Below are 11,683 nucleotides of genomic sequence, written 5' to 3' on the forward strand. Positions count from 1 at the left end.
TTTTAAAGATGCCCAGTCCCTGCAGCGGTCAGGACGGGCCAATAGGAGAGGCAGTGCCAGGGCAAGACAATGTGCACCTTGTCCAAGGCAGCCTTGTCAGTACCAAGGCTCCGGGTGACGCCTGCCTCGGCTTCCTCCACTGAATAGATCACGACACTGAGGGGTGCATGGGGACGGGGACGTGAGGCCACCGCTGCATCCGCAGAGACATCAGGGGACACTGCGGTGGGGTCTCAGCAACACCGAGCCACCAAGCACTGCATCCATGTAAAACCAAGCTCTGACTGTCCCCCCAATGCCATTCTCCTGCTATGACCATATAGAGTAGAGTAGAATAGAGTAGAGTGGAGTAGAGTAGAGTAGGATACCATAGCAAAGCATAGCATAGCATAGCATAGCATAGCATAGCATAGCATAGAATAGAATAGGACTAGACTATTTCAGTTGGAAGGGACCTACAACGACCATCTAGTCCAACTGCCTGACCACTGCAGGGCTGACCACAAGTTAAAGCATGTTATTAAGGGCATTGTCCAAATGCCTCTTAAACAGACAGGCTTGGGGCATCAACCACCTCTCTAGGAAGCCTATTCCAGTGCTTGACCACCCTCTTGGTAAATAAACATTCCTAATGTCCGGTCTAAACCTACCCTGGTGCAGCTTTGAACCTTTCCCACAGGTCCTATTGCTGGACACCAGGGTGAAGAGCTCAGCACCTCCCTCTCCACTTCCCCTCCTCTGGAAGCTGGAGAGAGCATTACCACATTTGTCACCTGTGTGCTAGTCAGATAAATCAAAGCCATGTGGATTTTTGGGAGGAGCTGTCAAGAAGCTGCTCTACATAGTGGTCTTTTTTTAACTTTCCTGATCCATCCTGGAAAGGGTCTGTGTGTTTTATCATTTAAAGGCAGAAATGAATTATACTGTTCTGTTTTCTCTTTTTGCATCACAGCAATGATTCCAAGCTGCGAGTTCTTTCCTGCACATACACCAGGCAGCACCACAAAATGAAGCAGCCAAACATCGCTTCCTCCCTTCTTCCACAATAGGGCATCTTCAGAAGATCAGCGCATCAGTGGAGAGCAGCTCTTGTGCTTGGCAGGTGGATGGCATGAATGGAGGCTGAGTTATTAAGGGACTTAGTTCAAAGTCACTTGGTGAGAGGTGAGCAGTTTTATGGGATTGGAAGGAGGACATATACTACTCTCTTTTTGCCTTTCTGCACCTGGATAGTTGGTCTGTCGTAGAATCATAGAATCATATGATCCATATGAACATAAAGAGTTAAGGCAGATTTAAGCCAGTGCAGTCATATAAGGCATTGCATTTAAATGTGTCCTACTATTGTCAGATTTCTTCAAGTTTCCCTGCTCCCATGAAGAGACTCCACAACCTCCCTGCGTCCACATCTCCTTGTACTGGGGAGCCCAGGACTGGACCCAGCATTCCAGGTGTGGCTTTGCCAGTGCTGAGTAGAGGGGAAGGATTATCTCCTTCTACCTGCAGCACTCCTCCTGATGCGGCCCAGGATATCACTCGCCTTCTTTGCTGCAAGGGCACATTACTGGCTCATATTCATCTTGGTGTCCACCAGGACCCCCAGGGCCTCTTCTGCAAAGCTGAGTTTGAAAGGTTGAGAAGTTTGATTTTGAACATTCAAAAACTTTTTAAAAAATGTACATTTAGAACTATCATCTCGTGGTTAGTAAAAACCAGACACAAAGAACAAAGCCATAAACCATACGTATTTGACAGGCAGGAATTTAAAGCATTGCAATTCAAGACACCTCAAACTATCTGAAACTATTTAGCTTAAGACCACATCAGCTGCAATTCTGTCCTTCCTTCCTAAACCACCTTCCTGGAGATAACTATTACTTGTTACATGAGCGGATTAGATGGCTTCTTTCTTACTTGTGTGAACAATAGTTGCCTGTTTAGTTTTTTTGTATGATTACACTTTCTGGGTTATGACCGCTCATAGGGACTTCTCAGATCTACATTGTATGTATGGAGGGGCACTGGGTAACCCCAGTGTTGTGGGACCAAATTTCTTGGTAGCTGATCCTGGGCCAAGGAGGGTGAGGTTTGGGTCTCATCTCGAAAGCTGTCATATGCAAGAAGGGGAACATGCTCAAACAGGAAAAGGATACAGCCTGAGCAGTGAAATTGTTGTACTCCTTCGATTATACTGTGGTTGTGGGGAAATAAAAAGGTCTTAAGTCACAAATTTTAGTTGTATGTGTAAAATGGTTTTATCCCCTCAGTCATAACATCAACAACGGTAAGTTGAGAAGAATTTCCCATTACTGCTCAGGTCTAATTACAGTCCAGTGTAGGGAGTGAAAGTCTAGAGTTATTGAAAATAAAAATGAAGTAAAGAAGAATTCTTTCTTTGCCACAGTAGGAAGCAGATGCTGTAACGGTAATATGTAAATAAATGCCAGTCTTTGAAGGCGTTGTCCACACAAAGCTCTTCCAAAGCAGATTTTGTGTAAAGAATAGCTAGCTCTTTTATCCAATCTCTGGAAACAAGAAAGCTCCTCCTAAATGACACTATCCATTATTTCTCAAGGAATAATAGAAAAATATTCTACCGTTGCTCCTCAGGCATTCTTTGTTCTTTCATTTAATTGTCTTATCCACATAAAGGCACTTTAACAAGACAAGGCTGGTGCCTTTAGGAAATAAAAGATGATTGGGATGTTGTAAAATCAGGCCCAAAGAAATTCAAGAAGAGAAAATTAGTCAGAATAGAACAGCTATACTGCAGTACCAGTAACCTTAAGAACAAAAGTGACAGAGAATTATTTATACAGACAAAACCCCAGTCTTAAGCAGTCTCAAACAATGTTACATTGCTACCATCTATCTCTTTGTCACTAAGAAAAATCAGCACTTTCATTTAAAGGACTTACAGTCCAGAAAGGAGCGGAGCAGGGAATTCTGTCTCAGTAGAAATAATATCTGTGGAAATCAATCTTTTCTTCAAGTTTAAAGGGAAAAAAAAGTGTCAAAGATTGTGAGTACATGTGATGAGGGAGTTTTGATTCCCTTTTTTTGCTCATGGTTGTAGTAAAACAGGATTTGAAACCAACACACTTGGAGATTGTGAAGCAGCACTAGAGATAAAGATAAAAATTGATAAAAATAGTGAGCTAAAAATGTAAAGAGACTATTTAAAGAAGTACAGAAAGTAAATTTATGTCAATTCCTTAAAGGAAATGTGATCTGAGCAAAAGTAGTACCAAAAAAAGTCTAAATTAAATTCCTAGGAGAGTAATGAAGAAAACAGAAATAAAAGCAGAGGACAGAGGCCAAATGCCTGCCTTGCTGTGAGGACCCAAGGATGTTTTAACACTGACTCTGTGGAGCCGAGGGATCAACTCCGAACACGAGTCAAGCAGTCTGCCTCTTCCCAATGGCTACATTGGAGGGTACAAGTAGCCTTGTGTCTCCTGAACTGGGACATCCCACGAGACCAGACCAAGGCCGCTGGGGCCGAAGGAAGGGATGGCAGCTCGGGGCAGACCACAGAGCTGGGCACGCACCGGGCTTGACTGGCCAGGGCACAAAAGTACCCCGAGTTCCTTCCAGTGGAAACAAGGAGTTAAAAAAAACCCAGAAAAATAACAGAAAGGTCAAAGCTCACAAGCCTTGCTTCATCTTTCTCCTGAGCTGCGAAAAATCTGTGGGTGTGAGTCCCCTTCCCCTCTTGTCATCCAAGAAACCCGTGCAGGAGTAGTGAGCGAATATGCCAACGGGCAAAGATCTCCTCCTCTCAGCATTGGAGGGTGCCTGCTGCCATAAGCGTGGCACGCACGGGCTTTGTAGGGGTTTAGTGAGGTCCTCGTTTTTCAGAGAGGAACACTACGGGATGGTTTCTGCTTACTGGAGAATAGTCCAGCGCTACAGAAAGGAGAGGGGGAGCTGTGCTGCTCTGCAGGCAAGGACAAGACACTGATCTGTCCTTGCCCCTCAGAAACGTGTGCTGTCACCTCCACCCAGGTCTGAGGGCACGAACCTTTGTTTGCCAGAGAAGAATTATCTCCATTTATTCAAGAAGTCATTAGACTGTTGCCTTTTATAGAGAATAAATTTTGGCTTTTTTCAGAAAATATATTTCAGACATGCTCATATTCTAAGAAAAGCATCGCTAATACTTCATTATGGTGCTGGCCTTGTTAAAGTTTATAGACGCAATGTCACTTTATTGAAATTTCCAAAAGTTGAAGTTTTAAGTGGCTTGATTCATTCACAAAGTCTGAATTCATTCGCCAGGTACTAAAATAAATGGTGATGCTTTTAGAAGAGATTACCGGCCTCTGAAAAACCAGGCTGTGAATGTTACAATTGTAGCTGCAGGCTTTATTAAGAATGTAAGATTTCTGGAAAATAAATGCTGCTATATGAATATTGGAATATTGGAAATTTGACCTCTGGAATATAGTATTTCCATACCTGTGGACAATGGGGTATATTTAATTATAGGCTGATCTTTAATGTCTATATATAGCTTATTTACTTCAATGTTGCTGCTTCTCATGATCATCTCCCCCATGTAGGTTTTCTGCCACTAAACCATAATTTTACCCCGGCTTTTGTAAATCATTTTGGTTCTTGTTAAGTGGTAAATAGATTTAGCATTGTATATATGGGGTACCGTGAGGCATACTTCCTTCCCCTATGCAACTGCTGTTATTTAAACTCATGAGATTTTACAACCAATGAAGGTAAAAAGAGGGGAGCCACTTTATCATGGCTTTTGAAACATTTTCTGCAGAATTTACTGATAGTCTTTTGGAACTGCTCTGAAATGACCCCTTAGCTCATCCAGCGTGCAGAAGTCCTTCTTTTTCTTTTCCCCTCCCCAGTTGTATTAATAGTGCAGAAACTTGGGAACAGTCTGAGTCATGCAGAGGAAAGTTCAAGTGTACGAGGTCTCTGCTGCTGGCAGCAGGGGCTCAGCACCGTCACCTCTGACAGCTGACCTCAGGAATGTCAGGAATATGTGGAATTTGGTTCACAGATCTTAATCACAAAGCTTGAGATATGCTCATTTCCCCATTTTGTGGTTACTGCGCACAATTTCAGACTCTTCTTCTCCAGGTTTTCCCTAGACTTCTTGGGTTTTTTGTCCTCAGTTTGAGTCATCCTGGGTGTAGAAATCAGGGCTCCCGTGGACACAAAGTTTTGAAATAGGATGCCAGGCCGAAGGGCAGTAGAAGAAGGTAGTTTGAGAATAAGAAGAGTTGAAAAACACGGTGTCCAAAGGGCTTTGCATCTGGAGAGGCTCATGTTTCCAAGACTGATCTAACTTAATGAGCTCACAGAAAATGCATATAGGAAATCAAGGAGGTTGTACCACCAGCAAAATTTTACAGGCTTTCAGTACTTAAAAGGCACTGAAGTACTTTAAAGCTATGATTCTTAATTCAAGGCTTTTTGTCTAATTTAGGACAAAAAGAGATTTTAAGAAAATAATCACAGCTGAGAGCTAAAGCAGCTATAATTTCAAACTTCAGTTAGAAGAGGACAAGATCAAGCCACTTAGATGATTCCCGGGTTTAAAATTGTTGGCATTTGTGCGAGGAAGAGGTTCCTGGTTCCCTGCTCACGTTGGAAGCCAAGGCTGGGCGCCCACAGTAATGTCCCTCCTCCCTGCCCCAGGAACAGAGCCCTTCGCTCAAAGCCAGGAAAAGCAGCCCCGCAATTCCCCTTGCTGTGCACAGACTCCTTGCAGAGGGTAGCCCACACACAGTGCTCACCGGAGGATGTTTTTGTGTCCAGGTCTACATCTGTCACTGACACACAGCGAGTGCCACTCGCTGATTGTCTCCAACCCTTTTTCCGCAGTGAGATGGGTCACACTTACCGAGCGCGGTACTCGCTCTCACGCAATGCTTTCCCACACAGCACCTCTTCCCATGTTGCATCCCCCCCAAAACCCCTTTCTGACAAACTCCAGCACAAGCACGGGTTGTAGAAAGCTGAACATTTTATTGAATAGCCACAACAAATTAGACTAGCTGCATGTAACTGTTTTGGGATATATCTGTAAAAAGTACAGTTCTCTTTAAAATGGATTCGTGGGGTTTTTCTCCTTGGGTTAAGTTGTTTTTCTCCAGCTTTAAGCATTAGTCCTGTGTGAAGATGGCTTCTTCATGCTTTTTCATAAACTCTTTTGCAGGTAACATTATTCATGGCGCATTCCTGGAAAGAGAGACAAATTTAACTGGCTTTTAACTCTCACTAAGTGTTTGTAAGTCAGAAGGTAGAGAATTACTTATCCATTGGAAGACAGAGTAAGAAAAAAACTGCGTTGCTCCCATCTAAAACCAATTGCCAAGACAGTGAAACTCAAGTTTGAGAACTTCAGAAACAGAAGTCTGAAATACAAGCACAGGACCGAATGAACACCAAAGGACTGCTCCAGAGACCCCCAGGAGAGTTCTAATCTCCTCTTAAAAACCTCTAAAGAAGGCTACTAGGACTTCTATGGAGGGTGATGGGATTCTGGAGCTGGGCATTAATGTTTTTTCCTTCCACCTTTTGCAGTTGTGGCTTGTCTTCTTCACACCCATGTGCACAACACGTACCCGCACAGAGCCCTACGTAGCTTCCAGACTTGCGGCTGCCGGTGTCAGCCTCTGCATGTTAGGCTCTGTCCTCACCTATTTTTCTGTTAGATCAAACTCTGTTTTGTTCAATCGTTCTTAATGAAGTTGTTATTAAAAACTATTTCTGTTTCTTCTCCTCTGGTCTCTATCCAAAGAAATTTGAATATTAAATTTATGGACATACTATTTTTCTCTAGGGGAGGGCAGAACGCCCCAGGAATTTCGTGTATGTGTATCGTTTTGTAGCATGTAGGAATCTCAGCTGCCTTTTATGATCACAGTTTTAGTCCCCTCCCAGATTCTTCAAAGTGTCTTTCCTAAAACTGGAGAGTGGTGCTGGGAAGCCCCACACTGCAGGTGGGCCTCACTGGCACCACGTCAAGCACAATACTCTCTGACCAGATAACGCCAGCCAACAGAGCTCGGATAGAGCTTTCTGGTTTTGCTATAACAACATATTTTTGGCATAGTTGTTGGTGATCCATAGTATGGTTCCCACAGATGGCTGTTAAGTCTCTACTGGAAATGAACTGGAGTATTTTGCACCAGCACAGAGAGAATGCACTTATTTGTCTAAACTGTCCAGGAGTTAAATATTCTGATATATAAAAATTTCCCTCACAGAGATGACACTTTTTTCTCCCTACTCTTTCCTAACCATGTCTTGCTATGAATGGAGGTCAGGCACCTCCATACCACTCCGTAAGTTTAACAGCATTTCCGTTTTAATACATACTCCAGACTCATTTGGAGAAACTTCTCGCCAAGAGCACAGAGCCCTTTCAGATGCTTTCACTCCCTATGTTTGAATCCAATATAATACATCTGGCAAGCATGAATTCTGCGCAATGAATTCAGTGATTACGTAGCAAAAATGAACTCACCACCACCAGGTTCCCATCCACCACTTTTCTCTTTATGATAGTCTCTTTTCCGTCCCACTTCTGCACCTGGTTCAGTATGCCATTGTCTAGGGTTATGACGTTCTGCCAAAGAAAAAAAAAGCAAAGCGTGGCTGTTTCATCAGGGTGCTCCGGGCTGAAGACCGTCTCCATGTCCAAACAGCACTGAAGGACACAGCATCCATAGCACTCTCACCTTTGAAGGCAGCATTTCTACACTGGATGTCAATATCACAACTCCATCCGCCTGCTCCCACCTCTCTTTTGAGAGGTGTATTTGGAAAGTGCTGGTTTGGGACTCACCTTTGTTTTTCTGTCATCTGCTGTGGTCTCGTCAAACTCTTCACCCAGCTTGAAAGAGACCTCTGTATTTTTGAAGGTACTTTCTGTTTTGATGGTTATCACGTCACCATTGATGCTGATAGTTACATTGGGCTTGGCCACACCAGCCATTTTCCTGGTAGCAAACCCCACACCTGTAAATAAGACAGGGCACTATGAAATTTTTATCTTTACTCAATGTTTCTCTCTTATTTTGGGGGAAAGAAAAAGAATTCGGTGCTGATTTCACTATTACTTTCTACTTTCTTTTTTTTTTTAATATTTTTTTTTATTACTCTTTTATTATTTATCAATTCCATGTTGCAGAGGCTCCTTTGTAACATCTCACTAGCTTGCTACGGCTATAGACCAAGCCGGGTGGGATAACATAAGGCAATTCTCTGCTGTCATTGTCAGAATAGTAAAAGCAATATTTTGAAGACAGAGGCAAGATTTTAATGCCAGATATTTGCACACACACTTGTTCAAAATAACTGTGGTGGTTTGTACACTAACTTGTATGCTAACTGTATCTAAAAGTAAACAAGCAGACATATATGACAGTTTCTAAGCCACAAAAACAAACAAACAATCAAGAAAAAAAAAAGCAAGCACTTTTTTCATTTATCGGTGGCTAAGTTGAATAAAAGGAAATGATTAAGAAATAGCTGGCAATGGTTATGTCCTGAGTAAAATCTGGGGTAAAGATTAAGAGTGCAAGAGTCTCACTGAAAGCTGTCTGAATGCTGCATAAGTCTCAGTGAGTATTTTACCCCTACTCTCCAAAAAACCCCCAGCTTTTTAGCAGGTACTGGTCCAATCAGTGCAAGTTACCCCATACTGCCCCCACGCTACCGCACTAAAAGGATGTGGAATCCTCTGAAAGCCCAATTTTAATTCTAAGCAAGAAGTCTACACCTGTAGAGAAGTGTGTTATCCCTCAAATCTTTTGCAAGTATCTGCATGAATCCACGCAATTTTCTTTGTTAATATTCACTGGAGGCAGCTACAGTTTCATTCGCTATAATAGCCGTGACAATTAATCCGTCTCCTAGTCCAGTAGGAATATAAAGAAGTTCAGGCGTGTTGCTTTTAGACATAGAGAAGCTTGCTGCATTCAAGCATTACACTGCTTTGTACATACAAGGATAAAAGCTAATCGACACAAAATATTGCAGTGACGCATTTTACTTCCATTTATAACGCTACTAAGTAGGCATGCATAGACTTGGCTTACCTGAAACTATTCCTCCCAATCAAGGTTTTTCTACGTTATAGGAATTTTACACCACTAATTCAAACAGCCCAGTTCTCCAGTTTAAGAACATCTGATCAAAGTGGACTAAAACCCCCTTGTTAAACAGCATAGCCAGAAAAAAAAGCAAGCAAGGAATAAAGTTCAAAATCAGCATTCCTTCCCTGTCCCAGATAGAAGATCTCCAAATAGCAATTCTCACCCAGCTCTTTCATATAGTCCTCAAAGTTTTCACTAGAAAGGAGCTTCCAGGTGCCCACAAACTGGTCACACATTTTGTCAGGCTAGAGAGGTGTCTTCCACGGGATCAAGCAGAAATGCAGGACAGGAGGATAGTATGAGCTCCAGGAGATCAGGAGTTATCTTTAAAAAGGAGCCTTGGCCACATGATGCTCTAGGATGACCAATGAAGAGGGAGTCCCAGTGCCCAGTGTTTTCCTTCCTCCCCTACCCCTCCTTTGCCAGTAGGTCATAGTGTTGTTATTATTCATATGCCCTTACTAGCACAAAGATCACTGTCTTGTTTTTATTTAATTATTTTTGTCATTCAAGAACACTCCATCTTAAAGGCAAATAATTAAACCACACTGACTTTCAGAAGAAAAAGGTAGGCTCAACCCACAGAGGGTTATGTTCTCTCCCATACCCTTTCATTTCAGTCTGCCATAACAACTGAACACAGCTAAATTTCCAGTCTGTAAGATCTGAAATGCTTGTTGGGATAATTTAGTTTGTTTTTTGGACCCCTGTAGTTAGAAGTTTTCTCCAGAGAGGCACAGAATTACAAGAAGAAGTGGATTTGGGGCACAGAGAGAGCGTGCTGGTGGCTGTAGAAGGGTAAGGCAATAAAATTCCTTTTTTGATTGGGATCTCCTTATCATTGCACCTCCTGAATCGATTGACCAATATTCTGTATTCTGCTTTTATGTGATGGATATGGGGCTCTGTGAAAAGCAAAGCAACAAAACAGATTATTTCTCTCCCTTTTGTTCCTGTGCTTTCTGAAGACCTATGTCCCAAAGACTAGCATTATGACTAGTGATGGCATAAAAGTGGACTCTGGTATCGACTCACCAAAGGTCCCTGGATGCTTAATTTGTTTTCTGTTCACACTTTTCAGGTAGTAATCTGTTTGAGGCAAGGTGTGTACAGGCCTGACATAATGAGGTCCACCTTGACTGATCCCCTAAGCTCTGTCATTGCTCAGATCACAAAAAACTGTATCGGAAAGCAGGCAAGCAATTTGTCAGACTTTCCTTTTGGCTGTAACACGCTATTCCAATAGCAAAAAGCAGCTAATAAGTGTGGACTCCAGCCCCTGCAATTCCCTTTAGATGGATTTCCTGGAAATACTCCGCTGGCTGTTAGGCATCAAATGTGTTGGTCCATGTATTTTCATACTTGTTGACTTCATAACTAACAACGTTGTAGAAAAAATATTTATATAGGATTGTAAGATTATAGGGAAATTTGGAAAGGAAGGGAGGTCGGGATGTCTCCAGCACAGCCTTGCGCTCAGGCAGGGCCACCTCTGAGCTCAGACCAGGCTACTCAGGACTGTGCCCTGTTGGGGTTTGGAAACTTCCAAGGATGGAGCCAGCACAACATGCCTGGGCAACCTGCACCCCTGGCCACCTGTGCCCCTGGGGTAAAGAGTCTCCCTGTCTCCTTCTGAACCTCTCTTCTTTCAGTCTCTTGTTCTTCCACCACTCATTGCTGTGAAAAGTCTGGCTCCAACTCCTTCGTCACTTCCCCATAGTTGTTGGGGGTTGCTGTAAGCACACCCAAAGCCATCTCTTATCCAGGATGAACCACTGCAGTCTCACAGCTTCTCCTCAGAGGGCAAGTGCTCCAGCCTCCTGAGCATCCTGAGGGCCCTCTGCTGAACTCACTCCAAAACTGGATGCAGTACTCTGGTTACAGCCTAATGAGTGCTGAGGAGTGGGGAATAATCACGTCCATCAACCTACTGGCTGTGCTCCTGTTCATAGAGACCAGGAGGTTTTTGGCCTTTGTGCTACCAGGGCTCAGCTCACTGCCCCCTGGGACCTGAGGGCCTTTTCTGCAGAGCTTCTCCCTTGCCACTCTGTCCCCAGCCTGCATTGCTGGGAGGGCTGAATATGTTTGTACATGTAAAATTAATTACCCTCTTGTGCCTTTAAGACTGCAGACCTTTTTTTCTTTTCTCTTTTTTTTTTCTAGAATCGCCATCTTAGGTTTGGTCTACTCTTTTTTGAGTTTTTGCATACTGACTTTTGGCTAATCCCAAACTAAATAAAATAATATTCTAATTATTGAAGTCGCTGATTCCTTTCCTGATTGCTTTTTTTTCAGAGTATCGCATGCTCAGGTCCTCTTTAAAAGGAAACTCTGAGGGGCTTTCAAGTTTGTGTCATTACCTTGGGATTTTTGACTTAGAATTATTGGCTTGAGAAACACGGCACCATGTCTGATCAGTTTGCAGGAACTTGGGAAGTCAAATCCAGTAGTTACACGAGGAGTACTTGAAAGTATCAGGTGAGGGTTGCCGCAGTGCCATGGACAGAAAGGACGCGATTGGGCTGAACTCAGTTCCTGCGCTTACT

General features: G+C 43.1%; 1 protein-coding gene across 1 annotated transcript; it reads right to left on the reverse strand.

Moving 5' to 3' along the window:
- Positions 1 to 5,980: 5,980 nt before the first annotated feature.
- Positions 5,981 to 9,468, reverse strand: LOC141739644 (fatty acid-binding protein, adipocyte). Its single transcript, XM_074577343.1, has 4 exons — positions 9,301 to 9,468; positions 7,826 to 7,998; positions 7,505 to 7,606; positions 5,981 to 6,213 (listed from the first exon to the last, which is right to left on the reverse strand). Exons 1-4 carry the CDS (start codon positions 9,371 to 9,373, stop codon positions 6,163 to 6,165), a joined length of 399 nt encoding a protein of 132 aa, XP_074433444.1. The 5' UTR covers positions 9,374 to 9,468; the 3' UTR covers positions 5,981 to 6,162.
- Positions 9,469 to 11,683: the final 2,215 nt, after the last annotated feature.

This window comes from Larus michahellis, chromosome 2 (genome assembly GCF_964199755.1).
Source record: "Larus michahellis chromosome 2, bLarMic1.1, whole genome shotgun sequence".
Classification (NCBI taxonomy): domain Eukaryota; kingdom Metazoa; phylum Chordata; class Aves; order Charadriiformes; family Laridae; genus Larus; species Larus michahellis.

Coding starts and splice junctions, on each gene's coding strand:
- LOC141739644 (XM_074577343.1), bottom strand. CDS start 9,373: ATGTGTGACCAGTTTGTGGGCACCTGGAAGCTCCTTTCTAGTGAAAAC. Junction 7,607..7,825: donor CAGATGACAGAAAAACAAAG/GTGAGTCCCAAA, acceptor TTTCTTTGGCAG/AACGTCATAACCCTAGACAA. Junction 6,214..7,504: donor TGGATGGGAACCTGGTGGTG/GTGAGTTCATTT, acceptor CTCTCTTTCCAG/GAATGCGCCATGAATAATGT.